Source organism: Felis catus, chromosome F2 (genome assembly GCF_018350175.1).
Source record: "Felis catus isolate Fca126 chromosome F2, F.catus_Fca126_mat1.0, whole genome shotgun sequence".
Lineage (NCBI taxonomy): Eukaryota > Metazoa > Chordata > Mammalia > Carnivora > Felidae > Felis > Felis catus.
This window is the reverse complement of record NC_058385.1, coordinates 33284237-33307874: the sequence shown is the minus strand read 5'-3', so window position 1 is coordinate 33307874 and position 23638 is coordinate 33284237. Positions and strand designations below refer to the sequence as shown.

The following is a 23638-nucleotide window of genomic DNA, read 5'->3' as shown; positions in this document are numbered from 1 at the left end:
ACACACATTATCTGCTCTGTGATAATGGAGCTTTAAGAATTTCTTCTTTGCAGCAAGCACAATGCCAACCTTTTTTCAGTAGAGGGACATTTCAGGACAGGGACCAGTTTCCTGGTTCTGGTGTGCTGCATTTTTGTTTTCTTCTTGCTCCTGCTGGGCTCCTGGCAGAGACGTGTGTGGATGGACATGCAGGGCCGCTCTGGCCCAGCCTCACACCAAGAGTGTGCAGTCCCTCAGCAAGTTCATAGCCCCAGCCCGAACCCAGTAACCCTCTCATCGTAACTTCCGAAGTAAACGCCAAACACCCTGGCTCTCATGCTCCTCTTCTGGCAAGTAGATGCCTCTATTCCCTCTCCACACCTGCCCACCGGCCTCAGGCAGACTGCAGCATGGATGGTGTTTCCCATGGTGCTTCTGAAACAGACACTGCCCTCTAGCTTGTGTACCACCCTGCTGGAGAGGTGGTTCCCAATGTCTGAGTCCCTTTGCACACCTGCATGCCAGATTTAGCTCACTGTACCCCAGAGGGGTGTTTCCTGCTTGCCTGCCAACTATGGACCAGCTCTGGCCTGGGCCACCCCATGAACTTCTCTGCCATCCAATGGGCTGCAGCTACACCTTCTCCAGTGATCTGAATCCCAGTCTTGGAGAGGAGGCCAACTTCCAAGTTTGTCCTTCCTCAGAGACTCTCCATTAGCCTAAGGATATTCTTTTTTATTTTTTTATTTAAAAAAAAATTTTTTTTTTCAACGTTTATTTATTTTTGGGACAGAGAGAGACAGAGCATGAACGGGGGAGGGGCAGAGAGAGAGGGAGACACAGAATCGGAAACAGGCTCCAGGCTCCGAGCCATCAGCCCAGAGCCCGACGCGGGGCTCGAACTCACGGACCGCAAGATCGTGACCTGGCTGAAGTCGGACGCTTAACCGACTGCGCCACCCAGGCGCCCCAGCCTAAGGATATTCTTTACAGTTCTCTTACGTCTTATTCCTTGTTATAGTTAACAATTCTTTATGTCAACTTTTACTATTCAAAATATTATATGATTTCTGTCTCGTGAATGAATCTTAACTGACACAATTATACCTTTTACTTTTTTTTTTTTTGGTCTTACTAGGTCTTTAAGTCTGATGCATAGTTTACTATTACAGAATATCTCAGTTCAGGCTAGTGCATGCAAGTGATTGATAGCCACATGTGGTGAGTGGCTACTATATTGGGCAGGATAGCTCTAGATCCACTGAATTGCATCCAAGTGCTGCAACTTAAGGTGTCTGAAATGGAATTATTTATTTCCTCCCTGTCCCAGTTTCCCTCCCACAGTTTTCTCTATCTCATTAAATAGCACCACGATCCACCCAATTGCACAAGTCATAAATTTAATAATCAGGGGCACCTGGGTGGCTCAGTGGGTAAAGTGTCTGACTTTGGTTCAGGTCATGATCTCACAGTTTGCGACTTCAAGTCCTGCGTCGGGCTTTGTACTGACAGCTCAGAGCCTGGAGCCTGCTTCAGGTCCTGTGTCTCCCTCTCTCTCTGTCCCTCCCCTGCTTGCACTCTGTCTCTCTGAAAAATAAACATTTAAAAACATTTAATACTCATACCGATTCCTGCTTTTCTTTTCTCCCTTTACCTCTAAATTTTGTCTATTTTAACTCCTAAACAACCAGTTAATATGACAAAAGAAAAAAAGAAAACTAAGCTATAAACATGAAACAAAATTCAAAAGATGAGAAATTGTTAAGAGGTCTTCATGCTATGTCTTCCTAATCAAAATCTCAGCTTCTTAAAAAGTATAAAGACTCCATATCAATAAGGACATGGTGAACTAGGCACGTTCACACACTGTTGGTAGAATTGTAAAATATACGGTCTTTCTGAAAACAATTGGTAATTTAAATCAAGTACTTTAAGTGTTCATAACCTGAGGTCTTATTCTTAAACTATGCTCCCTAAAATATTAGATCTTCTCAAAGATTTATGTACAAAGATGTTCATCACAATGTATTTATATTAGAAAAAAATCCAGAAACAACAGAAATGTCAATGTTAAGAAGAGAGTTGAAATAATTTATTATAGATCAAAAAGATGTAATTTTAGAAAGATATAAATATATTTTCAATATACTTATTAATAAGTAGATGTTTGTATCTATAGGTTATAAATTTTTATCCTGAAACTCCAATTTTTAATAAATAACATAGCATAATTGCTCTAAAAAAAGCTGCAAAGAAATATATTTTTGAAAATCTGAGTGGTGGAATTTATTCATTGTTCCAAATATTTATCAGATTACCTTTAGATGCTAGGCAGTTTTAGGCACAGGGGATATAGCAGCTGTACTAGTCAGCCTCCAAGATAATCTTCAATGATCCTCACCTCCTGGGATTTAATTCTTTGTGCAGTCTCCTTCCTTACTGAATAGGATGGGCATACGTAATTAATAAAATAGAATGGAAGTGGTAGGGTGTGATTTCTGAGTCAAGGTCGTAAAAGACATTGCAGTTTCTCCCTTGCTCTCTGGGATCACTTAGTCGGGAGGTAGCCAGCTTCCACATCATGAGAATATCTCCACAGTCCTGTGGAGAGGTCCTCCTGGAGATGATTTCAAGCATCCTGGCACTAGCCAGCACCAACCTGCAGCTGCATGAGTGAGTTGCTTTGAAAGTAGATCCCTCAGCCCCAGTCAAGCCTTCAGATGACTACAGTCCCAGCAAACATCTAAGTGAACCCTCAGCAAAGACCCTGAGCCAGAATTGTCAACCAGAACCCCTCCCGAATTCCATACCCACTAAAATTATGAAATAATAAACGAGGGTTGTTGTTGCGAGTGACTAAATTTTGGGGTGATTTGTTACACATTAGGAAGCTAATATAGTAGCAAACAAAACCAGATGGAAAGATCTGCCTTTTTTTTTTTTAATTTTTAATGTTTATTTTTGAGAGAGAGAGCCAGAATGTGAGTGGGGGAGGGACAGAGAGAAAGAGGGAGACACATAATCAGAAGCAGGCTCTAGGCTCTGAGCTGTCAGCACAGAGCCTGATGCGGGGCTCAAACCCACGAACTGTAAGATCATGACCTGAGCAGAAGTCGGACACTTAACCGACTGAGCCACCCAGGTGCCCCGAATGCTCTGCCTTTATGGAGCTTACATTCTAGCAGGCAGAGAGATAAAAAACAAAATGAATAAATATATGGTAGGCTATGTGACAATAATGGGATAGCAGAGAAGGGATGTAGGAGGACTTGGAACTTTACAGTCATGGAAGCCCTCACTGAAAAGAAGACATCTGAGAGAAGATCTGAAAGACATGAGAGAGGAGCCTTGCAGATATTTAGGGGCAGAAGGGTTGAGAAGGAGGAACACACCTGGCCAGGATTATAGAACAGTAAGAAAGCAGTGGGAGCAAAGTGTGGGGGGGGGGTGTCACACATGGCTTCACAGGCTTTTAAAGAACTTGGCTTTTATTCTGAATCATGTGGGGAACATCGGGGATTTTGAGCTGAGGAATGACATGAACTGATTAACATTTTAGCAGGATTCCTCTGGCCGCTGGGCTTGCATAGAGATTAAAGCAGGGAAACCAGATAGGAAGCTATTACAATAATCCAAATGAGAGAAAGTAGATGGAGAGGAAAATCAGAATGTAATAATTGCTGGTTATTTGTTTTCTTTTTTATACTTTTCTGAATTTTCCATTTCTACATTGACTCTTCATGACTTTTCTAATCCAAAAGAAAAACAAAAGTCTTTAAGGAGCCAAATGTTTGTGAGAACTTTTAGTCCTCAGCATTTTTTGGTTTTATTAAAATATAGATGCCCGTGGAATTCTTAGTAAGATTTCAGCACAACAGGGTTGCTATAAAACAACACAAAGATGAGTCAAAAACTGTTGACTTTAGTCTGTGCAGACTTTGAACATAACAATGTCAGCTGAAAAACAAATGTGAAAGGACTTCATGTACCCTTTGAATATTTTTATTGCCTTTGTGCTATGTATTTGACCATTCTTTTTCAATTTTAATTTTAATTTTAATTTTTTTTGAGAGAGAGAGAGCAGGCATGTGCATTTGCACGTGTGAGCAGGGGAGGGGCACAGGGAGACAGAAAGACAGAGAATCCCAAGCAGGCTCTGTGCTGCCAGCATGGAGCCTGACAGGACTTTATCTCACAATGGTGAGATCATGAGCTGAGCTAAAAGCAAGAGTCCTTAACTGACTGAGCTACCCAGGCAACCCTGACCGTTAACCTTCAAATATTTCACATACAAGCATTCCTTTGTGACTGGATTTCAGGATTTCTAGGTACTTGGCTAGGAGATAACTCTGGATAAAAATCTGTTTAATTAAATTAAAAACATATTTATTGAGCACCTATCATTTCCAAGGAATAGTGCTACACGAAGATAAAAAGAAGTGTTCCTCTAGGTATTTTTCTGTCATGGTAAAGATAACAGAGCTTTAAAGTCATTTTTAGTATGTTGGCTACAATACCTTGCTCACCTGTTTATAATTCAGGGAATTTTATTTCATTTAGCAAATGTTTATGCCACATCTCCTATGAACTGGAAATAGAGAATCCTACACGGGGATGCAAAGGCGCCTGAGTAATAGACGAGCCCTTGAAGAGTACATGGGCTAGGTATAAAAATTTCATCTCAGTCTCAAGTACATGGGAAGTGAATGGCTTATCCCAAATCCAGAAAACAGAAACTTTTTGGTCTGCAGTCCATCACAGTGGCTGCTACAATTGTCAATATCAATGCCTAGATTTCCTTTGCAGACAGAAAGCTCCATCCTTTCTGTAACCCTTGTTGGTAGAGAGATCTTATGCTACTTCTCCTCAAGCCATGTGCCAGAGGGACAAAAGTCTCAGGCACTTACAGAAAACTGTTAACCACCCTCTCCCCTGAACATTTCTTCAATTTCCAGAAGCTCATCTTCTCTCCTAAGATTAAGCCATTTCCCTTTTCCATTCCCTAAGGAAGATCCAGGTAGGGATGTCTGCAAAATATCTGGAAACTTCAATTTTCAGCCCAGACACATGAAAACCATTGATAACCATTAGAGACAAAGAAACTCAGACTCATGATGTAAAAGATCTAGCTACCCAAGAATGCTGGGAGGAAAAGTGACCTTCATTCTTCTAAGACTTGTATTGCTTTGAGTATAAAATACTAATACTAGTACAACCAGTTACACCACCGTGCTGCTCATCCTCTAAGATGGGTTGGTCAAGTTTTTAAAAGTTTTAAAATTGGTAAAGGGCCAGATAGCAAATATTTTAGGCTTTGCAGACTACTCAATCTCTGTCACAACTACTCAATTCTATGGTTGTAGTGTGAAAGCAGTCATACGTAATATGTAAACAAATAAGTGTAGCTGTGTTCCATCAAATTATACTTACAGACACTGAAATATTAATAGAATGTTTATGTGTCTCAATAAATTGTCCTTACTTTGATTTTTCCTCCCATTTTAAAATGTAAAACCTTTCTTAGCTCATGGGTTGTACAAAAATGAGCAGTGGGCTAGATCTGGCCTTTGAACTGTAGTTTGATTTCTGTTTTAAGACAGTCAGATGAGAACTTTAACATGAATGTCTCCAGAATGCAAAATTATTTTCTTCCTTAAATAATGCATTTTTATATTTATCATTTTGCATTTATCACAGTCCTTACCACTTTCTGTCTTCAATGATTACTCCATGTGCACACATCTGTCTCTCCCAGGTGACTGTGCTCCCTTTAAGAGAAAGCAGTGATCATGTACTTCTCTGAGCTCCCACAGAGCCTAGGTGTTCAAACTATTGTGATCAAATGAAACTGAGCACTGGGGAGAATAAAGTTGAACCGATAAAACAAGTTTATCATAGCGTATCATTCATACAAGACTGGCTTTGTTCCAGTAAAGGGCTATGAGATTTGTTATGAATGGTTTGTAATTATTTGTGTGTGCACTCATTTTCTTATTCCCCCTAACTATCCCTGTTTACTAGTTGAATTACTTTTAAGGCAGTTCTTTGAGAACCAGATCTGTATACAGAACTCTGCATTGCTAAGTTTCAACAGGAAAACTAGTGTTTCCGAAAAATGTTTTTTCTACTTATGATTTTATTTTTAAGGTTGTCGGAAAAATTTGAAATGATATTTGCATGTATTTTTAAAGATTAGAAAACTTGAAGTTATTTTTTTCTTTATATATGATTCATTTGGTTCATAGGTAAATAGCTTTTAGAAAATTAGCATGATCCTTTCTTTTGTCCTAGTAATATCTTATGCTTTCCTGCTTTGTATTTTATTAACTCTGCACAATAGTCTTGTGAAGTAGGTTGGACAGGAATAAAGACTCTTTTAGGTACAATTTTTAAAAATAATAATAACCCCAGACCACTGAAGCCAACAAAACACAATGTTTTTGCTTAGGTAACTGAGAAGTCTAGGGATAGATCTTTCTTGCATCTATGGCTGAATCCAAAGATTCAAATGACATCATCAGGGTCCTGTGTTCTATTGTTCAGTCAGATCTATTCTATTTTGTAATTTGCCCTCATTCCCTCCCACTGCAGACAGGCCTCCTGCAAGTTGCTGGAGGAGATGGCTAATAGCAGCCCTAATTTCACATCATCCCAATACAAAGACACTAGATGCAGGAAACAGCATTCCTCACCAGCTCTAGTTGGAAAATCTTTCAAGGAGGACTGTAATTATCAGCTCAACCAGGACCACTTAATGGGAGAAGAATGGTTCCTCAGAAAGGATGCTGAACAGAATGGACATTCTCTGAAGTGGGCATACTCTATGAATGGCCATCTACACATGGGAAAGGGAAGCACAGAGAAATGAAGTAACTTGTTCATAATCACACTATTGGTTGGTGAGAAAGGTAAAACAGAAATCCATGACTTCTCACTCACACCTCATACAATGCTTCTGCTTTTGCCTGTATAACCATGCTATTTCTTTGCTGGATGTATCTTTATCTCACCATTTCAAATAAAAGAGCCAGTCCCATAAGTTTTCATAAACACTATGATGTCATTCTATTACATCTATTTGTCTTCCTCATATACATCAGTAACTTCACATTCAAGTAACCATAATTAAACCTGCCTTATTTGCTTCAGTACTTGTGGGTAACTCGGGTCTTGTAAAAGATTCTGATGATCTTCTGTAATTTTGGTTTTGCCCCCGCACATTACTGGTATTTTATACCAGCATTTTAAGTTGTTTTTTATTTTTTTATTTTTATTTTTTTTTAACGTTTTTTATTTATTTTTGGGACAGAGAGAGACAGAGCATGAACGGGGGAGGGGCAGAGAGAGAGGGAGACACAGAATCGGAAACAGGCTCCAGGCTCCGAGCTATCAGCCCAGAGCCTGACGCGGGGCTCGAACTCACGGACCGTGAGATCGTGACCTGGCTGAAGTCGGACGCTTAACCGACTGCGCCACCCAGGCGCCCCTTAAGTTGTTTTTTAAAAGTCATTCTTAGGGGCACCTGAGCGGCTTGGTCGGTTAAGCGACCCACCTCGGCTCAGGTCCGGATCATCAGTTTGAGCCCCACGTCAGGCTCTGGTGACAGCTCAGATCCTGGAGCCTGCTTCGGATTCTCTGTCTCCCTCACTCTCTGCCCCTTCCCTGCTCACGCTCTGTCTCTCTCTCAAGAAATAAACGTTAAATTTTTTTTTAAAAAGTCAGTCTTAGAATACAATATTTGAGGGGCGCCTGGGTGGCGCAGTCGGTTGAGCGTCCGACTTCAGCCAGGTCACGATCTCGCGGTCTGTGAGTTCGAGCCCCGCGTCAGGCTCTGGGCTGATGGCTCAGAGCCTGGAGCCTGCTTCCGATTCTGTGTCTCCCTCTCTCTCTGTCCCTCCCCCGTTCATGCTCTGTTTCTCTCTGTCCCAAAAATAAATAAACGTTGAAAAAAAATTAAAAAAAAAAAAGAATACAATATTTGAATAAACACACTGACAGGTAATTATTTCTTTCCTTAATATATTCCCTAGTTTTTTGTGATGAATATTAACATAATAACACGATTTATTGTATAAGCGGCTCATCTTCCTATAAGTAGGCAAGTGGCTGTTTGGGCAGAAAATTTGACCCAGAGCCAACCCACAAAGATTCTAGTTTGGTTTTGTTCAGTACTAGTTTTGCGAATGCCGGTCAACAGCTTAAAATATGAACCTTGATAGCTAGTATCTTCCGTGCAAAAGGAGAGTGGAATTATGGCTTTATTTTGATACTTAGTGTAGGCTAAACTCTTGAAAGTAATAAATTGATATATGAATGTTAGTACTTCTACATGCGTTTAAAATCTGGATTTTCCTATGAACTCATCAAAATAAACATGTGAAAACTTAATGAGGAGTTCCTCTTAGTAGAATTGAATCAGTTTTCTAGAAAACTCAACCCACAATGTCTTAATTGAGAAGTACACACGAACTCACAACCAGAAGGCAAAAAAAATGTTTCTTCTAAGTTCCCTGATAATTATTTTCTTTTTATATTTTCTTGTACCTCGGCTGTGCTGTTAGAAATTCTCTTTTTGGAGCAAGGAAACTACACGAGAAAAGCATTCCATCTCCTCGCTCATTCCAAATGTCCCCTTTCGAGGTTATAGCCCCCATCTCTCCAGCCAACAAGGTTCTTTACACCTCCAGCCAAGCCCCGGACACCACCCAGAGGTGCGCAGCGCCACCTCCTGGGAGCTTGGGCAGAGACAGTCAGGAGTCTGCGGCTGAGGGCCGACCCCTTGGTGACTGTCTTTAAGGCTCGGAACCTCAGAAACGCCCTCAGTGCTTTCTGTGCACATACCCATCAGCCCTGGAAGTCCTGCTTGGCTGCGTCTCCAACGCCTCCAGTTTGCCGGAGCAGAGTACGAACCCACAATGCTGCCTAAAGTAAGGGATGCTCTAGGGGCGGGATTTCCCATGGTGGGTGGAACTTCTCCCTGTGGGCGGGGCTTCGCTAGGTTTGGAAGGAGCTCAGCATTTGAGCAGGCTCTATGGGCGGGACTACGTTACGAGGGTGGGAACCCGCTCCTGAGCGGAACTACGTTTGGTAGGCGGGGCTTCGTCTGTATCAGGCCGTGCTCTGTGGGTGGGACTCCGCTCGGTGGGCGGAACTATGGCCTGTGGGAGGAATTTTGACTGGCTCCTTTCCCCCCGGAACTTCCTGGGTCGTGTGCGTGTAGATGGCGTCGCTCGGAGTTTGACGTGCTGCACGAGGTTATCGAAGGTATGGTAAGATGTTGATAAATTTTCTGGCAAACTGTCGTGAAGTTTCAGGGGATTGGGACAGGACCGGTGGGTTTTGTACCGCTGAGGCCCGGCGGCTGGGTTCCATCGCGCGCGGCCTCAGGGCAATCCTACTGGGCAGCGGCGTGCCTGCTGCTGGCCGAGGCCTGAAACCAAGGTGCCTTTGGGCCTTAAGCCCTTGTCCGGGTACCAGTTTTTCGTTGTCTCTTGTCAACAACAATTTTCACGTTGTTGTCAACAAAATTTCAGTATTGCCTCAGCCACCACGGTATTCCCTTCTCCACGAACCTTTCTCAAGTCCACAACTCTAGTAGACCTCTCCCTCTTGTGTCCATTTGTATGCTTCATGTAGCGACACATATCATGTGTCCGTGTTTGTATCACATACATGTTTTTGTATTGTCACTTTTATACCACAGCTGGCACATAGTACGTTATTAATAAATTCTAGATGAGTGATTGGATTTTTGGTTACTATTGGAAGAAGGATTTTAGATTATTTAACTGGGGGGATATGATGTGTATTTTCTACTTCCTCTTTAGTAATCATGAATTTCCTATTGTGTTCATGTCTGGCTTTTTTTTATAAGTAGGAGGAGTACCGTTGGTGCTTAAAAGCATTGCTGTCCCTAAGTACTTTACTGAGGCTAGACATTGAAGGAGAATATAAATTTAAGTCCAGAGATAAAAGTTGAGGAAAGGAAAGAAAGAATGTGCAAAGTGTCTTCAAACAGCAATTTGTAGACTAGGATGGGTATGTATAGAGAGGTAGCAGGAAATGTGTTTGACATATTTATGCTAGATTTGGGGTTCTGGCAATATACCAGGTCAAAGCTCACTGTCCCTAAGGCATGGGAAAAGTCACTGGAAACTTTTAATATTGGAGAGGTTCATCGCACAGCACTATGCATAGACTTGAATGCAGATGGCTTAAGCCAGGGGTTGGCACTCTTTCTGCAAAAGGCCAGATAATAAATACTTTAGGCTTTGTGGACTATTGTTGTAGCAGGAAGGTAGCCACAGACAATACATGATCAGGCTGACATAGCTGTGTTCTACTAAAACTTTACTTACAGAGACAGGTGCCTGATCTCATTTGATCCATTGGTACAGTTTGCCAATCTGTGGTCCAACCAAATGGACCTAGGGACCGTGCTGGTAATACAGTCCTGAACTAGGCAGTACTATACTATGTTTCTGTATACGTATGTTATTTGTATATGAGAGACCAAATCACATGGTGTTAGCTCTGGATCTAATCTTCCTGGCTTTGAATCCTGACATTTCTTGATTACTAACAGTGTGACATTGGGCAAATTAGCCTTTTTGCATCAGTTTTATCTATAAAATGGGGATAATAGTACCTCCCACAGTGTTGTGCAGAGTAAATTGGCTAAAGCAATAAAATGTTCACATAGTGCTTATACACATTTTAAAACCTCAATAAATCTTAACGATTAATATTTTTAAATTTTCCTCATATGCATTGTTAAAGCAGATTTGAAAGACATTTCTAAGGTAAAATTTACAGGCTACGTGCATGTTTAACTATAGAGCAAAGAAAATATCTAAAATTTCACAACAAGAGCCATTCACATAGAGGTGATATGGAAGTTGTGAAAGTAAGGTAGGAAGTGCAGAATTAAGGACTGATTTTGAAGAAGTGTACATAGGAGAGAAAGGCAAGTAAAAAGGAATGAAAAAGGAAGAAGGGGAGAGGAGTCCATCCTAAAGTATGATAGGAACCAGAGTGGCATAGTAGTATATAAACCAACAGAAGGATGGATGGTGGTGGTTAATGTTGTCATATGCTGCAGAGAGCTGAGAAAACAATTGTGTTGATAGTATTAATGAATTCAACCCGCAAAAATTAACATGGTACTTCCTAAGGGCCAAGTATTGGAGATACAGAAAAGAATTAGGCACATACTCTGCATTAGACAGCAGAAAACTTAGTAGTGACGAAAGACATTGAAATAATTGAATACGTACAGCAACTTTAAAAAATCCGGAGTTAAGATGGAATTTCTTACACTAAATTGGTACCTTTATTTTAAAAACTTAAATTGAGCTTAATTGAGTTCCGTTTCTTTTTTCCCTAGACAATGGCCAAGAGCAAACTAAGAGGACAGAGGTCCAGAAATGTATTTCATATAGCCAGCCAGAAAAACTTTAAGACTAAAAACAAAGCAAAACCGGTTACCACTAATCTTAAGAAGGTGAGTATTATTTAAGTACTCTGACAGTATCGTTTGCAAGCCAAGCATAGTTGTAAAGCCACTGAAAAACTGAAAGCTATTATTTAAAACAGGTTCTTAGCCTTCCTCACAAAGGCAAGATAATTTTAAACATTTATTTTTTTTAAATGAAAAATTACCCCCCCCTTTCTTGATGTATATGTATGAAAAGAAAAAAGCACTTTTTTTTTTTCTTTTTAAAGACAGAGAAAACACGTGAGTGGGGGAAGAGGGCCAGAGGGAGAGAGAGAACCCTAAGCAGGCTGCACACTCAGCTCAGATTCTGACACAGGGCTCGATCCCACAGCCCTGGGATCATGACCTGAGGTAAAATCAAGAGTCAGACACTCAACCAACAGAGGCACCCCAAGAAAAAAGCACTTTAACTGCAAATGCATGAGGCTCCAAAGAACAGTTTTTTTTGTTTTTTGTTTTTTTTTTTAATTTTTTTTTCAACGTTTATTTATTTTTGGGACAGAGAGAGACAGAGCATGAACGGGGGAGGGGCAGAGAGAGAGGGAGACACAGAATGGGAAACAGGCTCCAGGCTCCGAGCCATCAGCCCAGAGCCTGACGCGGGGCTCGAACTCACGGACCGCGAGATCACGACCTAGCTGAAGTCGGACGCTTAACCGACTGCACCACCCAGGTGCCCCTCCAAAGAACAGTTTTAAAAGCTTTATCAGAGCATAGAACTTATCCAAAACCATGGTGTGGGAAACAGTTCTTATCTCTGACCCCAAATATATTCAAGAACCTCCTGACAGAATCGAGACATGAAATGCTGATCGGCACCCATTCTTTTTCTTCTCAGTAATTCTTATCTCCCTGATATCTAGAACTCAAACAAAAACGTATAAAATGAAGATAAGATACTTCCTTAAAGTGCAAAATTGGGAAAGAAAGGAGTTTATTGTTTTTTTTGTGTGTGTTTTTTTCCTCAAAATATTTGGGAAATGGGAAATTTCTTCTTCAAGATTAAGTAGATTCTTTCAGGAAATTCTTCAAAAAATGTTTTCAAGTTTAAGTAGTAGGTGGAGTCGGGTCGCCAGGACTTTGTAATTGGCAAAATAGTCAAAGATATGTAACATTTTATCTTTCAGTTTTCATGAACTAGCAAAGTTAAGCATTTTGATGGAGCATTTTTATGACTTACTTAGTAAAGGCTATAAAGGAAATAAAGCTAGGTGATATGATGGGGTAGGGAGTGACAGTTTTACACAGGATTGCTTTCAAAGTTGACATTCAAGCCAAGATCCAGCTGGTGGGGAGCAAGTAATGCCGCAGGATTTTTTACCTCAGGACCCTGGGTTCGTCGTCTCACCTCTTCAAAGAATGAAGAGGTGCACCTAGGAAATGAGCAGCAGGCAAAGGTTTATTATTAGAGTATAAGATTGGAGTGTAAGAGTAGTGAGTAGGGAAGCTGTCTTTACAGAGGGGGGGCATTCAGAGTGAATGCCTAAGGACTGTAGGCAAGGGTCCTTGTCACATAAGGTTCTTGTCACCCCCCAGCCCTTCCCCCTTGTTCCTTCCCAGGTTTTATACCCTTACTGGCTTGCAGCTCTTGGTGCTGGGTTGTCCATTCCTGACTGGCTCATTTCCATTGTACCAGGGGGTGGCCTATGGTCGTACTTAGGTCTTTTGTCAAATTCCTGAAGGAAGCCTGAAGGGGAGTAGGTGGGGCCTGTTACTTTAAGGGGAACCTTATGCCTGAAGGGTTTGCTGGGGTCAGACACTCCCGACATTGTTCCAAAATAAGGGTTTTTCCCTACCAGGGACCTCAGGTCCTAATCTTTACCTCTCTGCCTACTGAACCCTGTCTTTTCCTTCTCATAGTAATATAAAGCTCTGGAAAGTGTTGGGAGCGGCACACTTTAGGCAGAGAGAATAACAAATGCGAAGGCCCCATGCTGGGGAAAAACTTGGTGTGTTTGACTGACAGGAGGTCCTATTGTTTGCACAGAAGTGCTAGCCGCTTTATGTATGCTAATGAAAGATATATATAAGGGAAATCTGGGTAGGCCGCCTGGTTGGGGAAGGTATCAGATAGTTTTCTCAGAAAAGTGGCCTAATTTACTAAGTGGAGGTCTTAAGATTGCCAGGCACTATATACATGGTAAATTGAAGTTTGTGATCATGAATTGAAAGTGAAGCCAGCCAGTTAGATTTTCTGCAGATTCAGTTTTAGGCTCAGGAAAAGCTGTCAGTTGAGTTTAACTAGTTTGTCAAGCAGGTTTGATTAAGGAAGAGAAGGAAAGTTAAGAGAGTAAAGGAGTGATTGATTACATAATGGTCACGGAATCTGGGCTGGCTAAAGGAAAAAGTGACGATACGGAAAGTGAAAAATAGTGAAATTGGTGGGAGATTTCAGGAAGATTGAAGAATCGTTAATAAGCCAAGTGAACTTGAAGAACAGGAGGTGTTACAAGTTGCAGCCAAAGGTAATCCATGGAAGTGGATGGCTGAGGTAGGTAGTGGGAAAGAATCTGGGAGTTGAGGACCTGAACAGACTAAGAAACTAGAGGGTTAGGTTTTTGTTGAAGCCCCTCACCAGGCATGAGAGGTCAGTGAGCTGAGTTTTGAGATCTTTCGTGAGGGAGCAAGTAAATGTGTTGGCAGGTGACAGTAATGAGGAAAGAGGTATTAGAATATTCTGATGCATTAGGGGCAGAGTTTTTAAGGAGAAATGGTTTCAGAGCAGCAGTGAAAAACAAGAGGATTTAAAGAGAGGAGGGCTGTAAGGGAAATTGTCCTCAGGAGACTGGAAGGGACTTCTGTTAAGGCAAGGAGGTCAAGGAAGGATTCTGAGATGGACTGTTAGAAGGAGTCTAAAGTGGAGCACTTGGTTGGCTCAACCAGCAAAGCATGTGACTCTGGCCGTCAGGGTCGTGAGTTTAAGCCCCACACCAGGCATGGAGCTTACCTTAAAAAAAAATTAATTAAAAAAAAAAAGAGTAAAGCATTTGATCCAGGTTCCTCGTTTTACAGTGAGAGATGACTGTAGCCTAGGATTGTGGTCATGTATTTTAATGTGCCTATACCATGTCTAAATATGATGTATGTCCACATAATTCTTATTTTTAAAAACACAGAACCTTTTGTCTAAAACTTCCCAATAAGACCATAAGAATTTTTGTGTAAATTATCCCCACAAATGGGTAGGGTTGATGAATTTTTACATTTTTAGGTTTAACAAGATTAAAGTTGGATATATTTTATTATTTATGGTTACAAGATTGTAGATTAATAACCTTTTTTTCCTTTTTAAAAGATAAACATTGTGAATGATGAAAAAGTTAAAAGAGTGAATAAAGCTTTTGTAGATATACAAAAGGAACTTGCACATTTCTCCAAAGGACTTTCCCTTGAACCTCTGCAGAAACAGCTGGTGAGTGTGAATCATTTCCTTTTGTTACGGCTAATAAGCTAAACTCTAACTTTTTAAAGCCTGTGAGTTGAATATAATTTTTAGTATTTGGCTCTCTACTATCCTTGGCTCTGTAGTATATATAGCATATTGAGTCATTCAGACTCTAAAACATTGAGTCCAAATACGAGAATTTACTGTTCTGTTTCCAAAGGTATGACTAAAAGATATTAAATTAGGTAATATATTATATACAAGTCATTTTTGTTGACTGTTGTTATCTACATTTTTAAATACAGTATTTTTCTCCCTTCAGATTCCTCAGCAGTGTCATGAAAACGAATCAGTTAATGTTGATGAAGCGACAAGATTGATGGCTCAATTGTAATACACTGGTGATACATCAAATACCCCAAGAAGACCAATAAATTAAATGTTTTATACAGTTTTATTTTTAAAAATCTTGTTAATGTACAAGCATTGGCACATTTTAAAAACAAACTACATAAACAGATCTTTCCTATAATCTAGGAAAGTGGAATGTCAGAAGTCAACAAAATGTGATAAACTTAAAGTGCTAAAACAGAAGGCACTTCACAAAATCTGTTCACTGAAACAGTTAACATATCCTAGTTTACATCCTTCACTTTATAAGTGGCAGTGAATGTGTTTTTGGATTGGAGGACACACAGAAATATGGACAGTTTCGTGGCAGTAAAAAAATATAAGACAAGGGATGAGCCGCTGGCCAACTTTGTTTGTTTTTGATGACCTTAGTCTACTTTAAATTTCCTCTCATAAGAGGGGAAAAAAACAGAAGGATTCAGAATTGGAAGAAAAGGTGAAATCCCAGAATGTAATCACTTAAGGGGGAAGGGAGGGGATTTGTGGGTATTAAATCACTTTGTCCCCTGAAAAAAAGCCTTTGTTTTTATGGTTGAAAAGAGCCCTTTGTTTTTATGGTTGAAGTTTTGTGAAGTAAAAAAGAAATTATTAGAGAACACTTCAGAATCAGTGAACTAAAAAGGTGTTACATTCATTATTTTAAATACTTAGGTTATTAAGAAGTCTAAAATGTTACAGTTAGAGGTAGATAACAGTCCCAAGTTTCCATGGAATCTAATAATTTAGTATCTGGACATCAAACAGATCACAAACTCCTTCATTATCATCTAAATTAAAGTTGTAGTCATCTGCCGGGGTAGGAGAAAGCCGTAAAAGAGGAAACACTGCAAGTAAAACAAATTCAGTGTTAAACATGGTTTTTATATACAGTTAATGATGTTTAACAGAATACTCTCAAATACATCTATCTAAATATCTAAAGAAACTATGCTTCTTAATGTTATGTAAGAATTTTTAGGAAATAATAGAAAAAGTTGTAATCAAATGAACGACTTCTGTTTAGTGTATATTTTGAAAGATTCTCATTTAAAGATAATTTATGCATTGGTATGCATTGGTATAGCTTAAGAAATAGAGGTTAAAATTTTTTTTTTTATTTAAAAAAAATTCATTTTAACATTTACTCATTTTTGAGGGACAGAGAGAGACAGAGCATGAGCGGGGGAAGGGCAGAGAGAGGGAAACTCAGACTCTGAAGCAGGCTCCAGGCTCTCAGCTGTCAGCACAGAGCCTGACGCAGGACTTGAACTCACGAACTGTGAGATCATGCACTGAGCCAAAGTCGAAAGCTCAACTGACTGAGCCACCCAGGCGCCCTGAGGTTAAAATTTTTGTTGGTTGAACTTGTCACACTAAAATGTATGATTCAAAAACAGTGTCAAAGTATTTCCTCTGATCTCTGCTAAATAAGCTCCTACTTTGAAAAGAGAAATAGGAACTAGACTTCATAAATACGCTGATGTTTTGTTTCTACAGAAGTTTATTCTCTAAGTGGCTATTGTACCATTTGCTAATTTAACAGTTGCAGTTTCCTAGGTTCGGCTATATTTGTTAGGAAACAGGACTGAATCCAAGAATTTACAGGAAGGTGAAAGCCAAGAGAGTTATTAAAGTAATTATAATATTTTGTAGCAATTGATTTTTAAGGATTATTTCAGATTAGATGATGACATGGCTAATGTTAGTAATAGTTCACATTGGTAGCTTGACATTGGCCTTTGTGGGGATATTTACAAAACTGGGTTTTGAGATTACCTATATATTATTTTACTTTTCTTGGCCAAATTCTTCAGACATGAAAAAGACTAGTGGGCTAACAGTTTAGAAATTTATTCAGTGAAAGTGATAAGTATCCCCTTATTGGCCTTTTTCTTTTCTTGAAATGCAGTAAAATAAAAATTGAAGGATGCCTATGATTTACTTTAAAGTGGGAGATTTTTCATGAATCATCATAGGATGTTAAGCAGTTAAAAAAATACACATTCTGCATTTCTTTTCAATCTTTTGCCACTTATAAACTCTAGAGAAGCATTATTGATATTTAAGTAGTAAAATTTTAAACTACTTACCATCAGAAGACATTAACTCATCAATGATATCTCCACTAATAGATCCTGCTGGAAACAGAAATATGATAATAAAGTTTTGTTACAGTTCTATTTATATATTTTGACAGTAAAAGGCAGTTACTTTAGGAAGCTTGGGTGGCTCAGTCAGTTAAGCATCCAACTCTTGATTTTGGCTCAGGTCACGATCTCACTATTCATGGGATCGAATCTCACATTGGGCTCTGCGCTGACAGCACAGAGCCTGCTTGAGATTCTCCCTCTCTGCACTTCCCCCACTCACGTGCATGCACATATGCACATTTTCTCTCTCTCTCAAAATTTTTTAAAAGGCAGTTATGGGGCTCCTGGGTGGCTCAGTCAGTCAAGCATCCAACTTCAGCTCAGGTCATGATCTTGTGGTTCATGAATGAGTTCAAGGCCCATATGTGCTGACAGCTCAGATCCTAGAGCCTGCTTCAGATTCTGTGTGTGTCTCTCTCTGCCCTTCTCTCTCTCTCTTTCTCTCTCTCTCTCTTTCAAAAATAAACATCAAAAAAAGGGCAGTTATTTAAAAACAGCATATATTTAAACAGTAGTGTTTAAAAAGTTACTAGCAGCTTTTATTAAAGTATAGAACTTTACAGAAAGATACCATTTTCATGAGCATCTACTCTGTGCTTGGCATTACTTTTAACTTCTAAACTCAAGATGTAGATCAAAAGACTCCTCATCATTCTCCCAAAACTGACTCCTTGGTTTTACAAAGTCAGTAGTACTGTAATTCTCCCGGTTACCCAATCTCAAAACTTCAACATTACTTTCCATTCCTCTAATTTATCTCCGGATCTCACACATCAAAGTTACTTATTTTATTTTACCTAAACAATACTTCTCAAATCTCTTCTTTCTCTTTCCAATCCCATTGTTATCACCCATCTTAGCCGTAATGTTCCTTTATAGTTCCATAACTGCAGACACCATATATTCATTCTCCACTGCCTCTAATCTCTTCTGTTTCCCAGGCCAAAAGCATCTTCTTGTTACTCCTGTACTCACCAGTGTGCAGTTTCTAAGTTGCTACTTCCCTGCTCACAAATCTTTGGCTTATTGGCTAAAGTTCCAACTCAGTCTGATATTCAAGGTCCTCTCTAAAATCTGACCCCAAATTACTTTCTCTACTATTTCCAAATACAAAACTATATACAGAAACTGCTGAAAAAAAAATTTTAATGCTTTGTGGAAGCTGACTTACTAATGGTGTCTAAATTAAACCATGGAGAGCTTGTCTGTCTTTAGATTTGCCCCCATTAATTATAATTAGATCATAAACTTTTTAAGGAGTACACTTTGTTGTGCACGCCCCATTCTATAGCTTAAGTATAGAAATACTTCTAGAGGAAGGAAAGGAGGAAAAATACTGTGTCCAGTTAGATCTTTATAGCCTCACTCTTAAGAATTGTGAATTCCCACAGTAGTAAGACTCATGCCACATTCTAATGAGACACATCCCAAAGGTAAAAATAAACAAATTGGATTGTGTACAATGTAGCTTTTAATGATCTGCAATATTACATCTAGACTGGCATGACTTAATTCATTCAGCAACTCTTTCAGATATTGAGAGAATATCTGCCATGGGCCCTTTATTTGGAATCAAATTTAGATGTGGACAGTACTCCTAATGCCCAGTTTTTGGAGATTTAGCTATTTTCATTTCAGATTAAACAATTTAGGAAGGCAAGATTTCCTAACTTGGAGTTGAGACCATTTATCAGCTATAAAACTAAACTTTCCAAATAAAAAGTATAACAAGGAATATGAAGAGGCAAATATCACTATATTCTACAGTAGTTTGATTTTTCTTAAAGGTAATTGGAACACATTTCAATAATTCATCCTAGAGTGACTAAGAGATGAGTGACTAAGGTTTACAAAGTAAACGTCTGATAAAAAGTTGATAATGTGGGGCGCCTGGATGGCTCAGTCGGTTGAACTTCTGACTTCAGAAGGTCATGATCTAACTGCTCGTGAGTTCGAGCCCCATGTCTGGCCCTGTGCTGACAGCTCAGAGCCTGGAGCCTGCTTCAGATTCTGTGTCTCCCTCTCTCTTGGCCCCTCCTCTGCTCACACTGTATCTCTCTCTCTCAAAAATAAATAAACATTAAAAAAAAAAGTTGACATGCAAATATTAATGGGGGGGAGGGGGGAATGAACAAATTTCTATCAATTCCGAACATGGAATTCTAAGGAACACTGCATACGCACTGCATACGTAGGTCCATTAACTATCTTTTCCTTGCTCACAGTATTCATAATGCTACATGGTCTTAGCCACATTATACTGTATCCAATTATATATGCTGAATATACAATCAGATTGTGTGTGTATATCACCTAAAAAATAAATCTGTAGTAACAGAATTAAAGCAGGATCTGTTTTTAAATTTTCCTCATAATACCTATCCCAGTGTGTCCTGTGTAGGAGACACTATATACTTCTTAAGCTTACCATTTTTCCTCCTGTGTTTGGTAATAGAATGACCATAGCTGACAAATTCAGAAAAGCTCTCCAACTTACTTAATATGTTATTCATATTTTTCCTTCTCTACTTTTTAAAACAAAGGCTCTAGACTCACCTGATGACAAGTCTGTGGCTGGAGTCTGTTGAAGATTTTGGCTTCTTTCAGAGACATGTTGCTCAGGCAGATTCTGAGTTGCTATGTTGGATTTCTGTGGAGTCACTGGAGTGGAGGGCTGAGAGGAGGGTTGTGTGAGGTCATCAGGTGGGGGAACAGGAAAAACCACAGGCTTAGATGAATTGGATTCTTTATTTATAAGCAGCACGTGGATAGGTCCTGAATGACTCTTTAGATTGATCTGGTATTTCTTTTGTCCATTCTGACCCTTTAAGATTATTGGGTATAAACAAATGAATAAATATTAACATTTCTAACTACTTTGGAACACCAAAAATTAAGATAAGCAAAGCTATAAAGGACTAATTGTATATATAACATAGAATTATACATAGAATAGAGTCAATAAATGTCTTTGACTCAACTAGAGAATGTTTTGAAAAAGACCCAATTTCAAGCAATCTGGTATGGTGGATATTTAAGTTGAACTTTTTCCTCAGCTAGGATTGCTGTATCAGTTATAGATATAGTCATTTTAACTGACTTTTTAAAAAATTATTTATTATATCATTACTCATTCCTTAATATTTTCTAGCTCAAAAAATCACATAAAAAAACTTTTATACTCAAAATGTTAAATGATTTATTCAGTCACTTCTATAATTTTACTAAAGTACTAAAGACATACAAACTCATATATAAATACTTTCAGATAGAAAACTTAAAAGCAGTATTTGAAAGTGTTTACACACAATTAGCTCTTGTTCAGCTAAAGATAATACATTTGTCCTTCTTAAGACAGCAGATCCACATTAAGAAAAGTTACCCTGCATACCATTTCTGGAATAGGTACCTCCAGCTGTGTACCAGAAGGTGCTTGAATGGCCAAAAGTGTATCACCTGATGAAAAAAATTTCTAAGTTTAGAAAATACTATTGATCTTGGAATACAGTGGCAAGAACGTGAGCTCTGGAATCAGAATGCTTGGGTTTGAATCCCAGGCTGGGTAACCTTGGGCTTTGGTTCCTAATTCTGTAAAATGGGGGGAATAAACCTTACTGCATAGATTTCTTTTGAGGATTAGATGAGGTAATATATGTAATAGATCTGAGAAGAGGGTAAATACTCATCGCTAGTTCTATGCTCATGAACAAATTTGGATCAAGTTAATTTTGCTTTCATTCGGTCTTGCATAAAGTCTGAAATTCCTGAAACTGTTAGGCTCAACACTGTTTACTTGAGATTTTTAAATTACTTAAGTGACTAGGGATACTAGAAATTAGGTATGATAGTGTGAAATCTTGAGCTTAAGTGAACTTAATTTTAAAGCTAAATTCTATAGCAGACTGTTGAGCTGAAAATTAAAAATACTTTCTCAAACTTTCTTAGAAAGCTCAGGATATATGGTGGCAGAGTAAAGCAATAAGGCCACACATATTGTCAACATAGCCTTGGATTTCACTTGGCAGGGTGCTTGGCAGATTTTTTTTTTTATGTGCATAATATGCATGACTGTTTAACAGGCCATACATGACTAATATAAATATGTATACAAAATTTCATTTTACTTGTATTATAATTATGGGGTACAGCCTCCCCCCCCACACACACACACCAATGTTATTAATACACTGTATTGTCCTGTCAAGGGGAAAACATGGAGGCAGGGGATGGGATGGAACAGGGTTAGGAGTAACTGTCCTGGTTATAAAATGGATTAACCTAACTCTGCCCTCACTCTTTGCTTGAGTTCATTTGTGACCAGCACACTGCACATGGTTTCTAAACAGTGCCAGTGAGAAATATATTTGATCAAATTTAATCACTGACCCTACAATTCTGTGACTTTGAAACTTTGAAACCCTACAATTCTGTGACTTTTAATCTCCCTCTGATTTAGCTGCCCCTCCCACACACAGTTTACACCCACCAATGCAGGCAATGAAGTGAAAACTGTGCAAAGCAGTTACTGTCATGAGAACGGAAACAAAGGCAGCCTATCACTACAGAGCACTGTAGAGTAACACAGAACGTCCACAGTTCCTGAAACTAATGACTTAGGGTGAGTGTGTGGGGGAATTTTGACTCACTCTCCGCTAAATAGGTTGACCAGAGGAAGAATGTTAGGACAAACAAATAGTACTTACCATTAAAGCAATTACAGATGTCTTCATGAGTTACATAGGAAAATGTACTGCCATAAGAGTTAAGGAACAACATGTATACCAAGGTCTCGGCATTTAAATTAAGATCATAAATCTGCAGGCCAAAATAAACAAAATGACCAAGTGCATGAAGGTGTTGCCACACATGGTCAGATAAAGACGTCTTTAGTCTGAAAAGGCAAAGATAAAGGTCCATAAGAGGGGTACCCATCCTTTGCTCTAAGAAGCCACTTTTGATTTTTGTGACATTTGAGTCCTCCATATTCCTCATGGAGACAGGGCTTCTGGGGCGGGGAAAGAGCGATGGGGAAAAGGATGCGGTCAGCAGGAGTGGAGAGCAACCATACATGCCTCCACATTGAGAATTTTCCTGGTCATGGTTTAGGGGTCTGGGAATGGCCAGAATCTTGGAAAGCAGTGCAGCAAAGTCTATGATCAGCTAGTTCAATGGTTTTTGTGTTTTGGGGCTCCACAAGGTACAACCCCATTTAAGTTATCAAATTGTTAAGGAGCTTTGGTCCATAGAAAAGAAATAACAAATGACATAATGGACTTATTCAACAAATTACAAAACATAAGAAATTGGATACAGTAGTCAAAAATTCATGAGAGGTAGTAGAAGATAAATGCAATTAAGAGATTCCATAAGTATCTAGGTAAGTTTACAAATCAAGAGTATCATGTGTATCTAAGAGAACAGTGATTTTTAGGAAACACATGAAGTACATCACTAATTTTTTCCCACAACTTAATATGATGGATACATGAGCCTTGGTCCCCAACCTCAAGTAGGTTGTATCTTTCTGTTAATATTAGGCAAAAAAGTATCCTGGATTGATTGCCAGCCCATGGTATTTTATTTTCAAGCCAAAATTAATTTTTCAAAACTTGAGAGGTAACTGAATTTTTACCACTTCAGAACACTGAGCATAATTATTTAAATATACCTGTGCATTTAACAATTCTTTCTAATATTCAGAGACCCCCTGAGACCCCCCCCTTCTAATATTCAGAGACCCCCCTAGCTAAGCACACTTTAGCTAGCATGTTGCATCCTATTAATGGTAGATTTAAAGTAATGACTTTTTTCCTCAATGCAACAAAGGAATAATGTTAATAGATGTACTTTGTAATTTTAAGAGGTAAAAACGTTTCAAATATTAGTATAAATTATTAGAATATTATAAAATTAAAATACTTTATCCACTTAGAAAACTTTGTGAAACATTAGAATAAAGTAACTGATCTTCAGACTGGAAGAATGCATTATATACATACATATACTACAGCTACATGTGTAACTTATTTAAAAGGATATCTATTGTTAATCGAGTCGTCCATCACATTTTTGATGCTTTGCTGTAGCCACAACTTCTGCTGATCAAGTTCTCTTTCCTTCAGTTCTAGATCTTCAATTTCAGCTTTAAGATATCTTAATCTATCTATGACTTCTTTAGTATTACAGCCAGCACCTACACCTCTTAAAAACGTATGAGAATCAGTATCTCCAGTATCA

The 23638-nt window shown here is 39.0% G+C and overlaps 3 protein-coding genes across 6 annotated transcripts in view; 1 reads left to right on the top strand and 2 right to left on the bottom strand.

Moving 5' to 3' along the window:
• Positions 1 to 8961, bottom strand: part of CA13 (carbonic anhydrase 13) — a 48525-nt gene extending 39564 nt beyond the window's left edge. The window contains exon 1 of the mRNA XM_019822845.3: positions 8821 to 8961. Within this exon, the coding sequence (XP_019678404.2) occupies positions 8821 to 8938 (118 nt within the window). The 5' untranslated portion in view covers positions 8939 to 8961. The remainder of the gene's footprint in view (positions 1 to 8820) is intronic.
• A 123-nt stretch (positions 8962 to 9084) lies between these two features.
• On the top strand, positions 9085 to 15312 carry RBIS (ribosomal biogenesis factor). Its single transcript, XM_003999941.5, has 4 exons — positions 9085 to 9243; positions 11366 to 11482; positions 14772 to 14888; positions 15184 to 15312. The coding sequence occupies exons 1-4, from the start codon at positions 9133 to 9135 to the stop codon at positions 15253 to 15255; spliced, it is 417 nt and encodes a 138-aa protein (XP_003999990.4). The 5' UTR covers positions 9085 to 9132; the 3' UTR covers positions 15256 to 15312.
• The window catches only part of E2F5 (E2F transcription factor 5), a 30518-nt gene continuing 19260 nt past the window's right edge, over positions 12381 to 23638 (bottom strand). Inside the window, exons 3-8 of one of the 4 annotated variants that reach the window (XM_045049637.1) lie at positions 23441 to 23602; positions 22105 to 22148; positions 20793 to 20857; positions 19958 to 20225; positions 17342 to 17386; positions 12381 to 12849 (exon numbers count right to left, since the gene is read on the bottom strand). In XM_045049637.1, the coding sequence (XP_044905572.1) occupies positions 12821 to 12849; positions 17342 to 17386; positions 19958 to 20225; positions 20793 to 20857; positions 22105 to 22148; positions 23441 to 23602 (613 nt within the window). In that variant the 3' untranslated portion in view covers positions 12381 to 12820. Of the gene's footprint in view, positions 12850 to 15296; positions 16097 to 17341; positions 17390 to 19957; positions 20226 to 20792; positions 20858 to 22104; positions 22149 to 23440; positions 23603 to 23638 lie in introns of those variants that run through there. The other 3 variants (XM_045049636.1, XM_023248786.2, XM_023248785.2) reach the window with 3 other exon arrangements.

Coding starts and splice junctions, on each gene's coding strand:
- RBIS (XM_003999941.5), top strand. CDS start 9,133: ATGGCCTGTGGGAGGAATTTTGACTGGCTCCTTTCCCCCCGGAACTTC. Junction 9,244..11,365: donor GCTGCACGAGGTTATCGAAG/GTATGGTAAGAT, acceptor TTTTTTCCCTAG/ACAATGGCCAAGAGCAAACT. Junction 11,483..14,771: donor TTACCACTAATCTTAAGAAG/GTGAGTATTATT, acceptor CCTTTTTAAAAG/ATAAACATTGTGAATGATGA.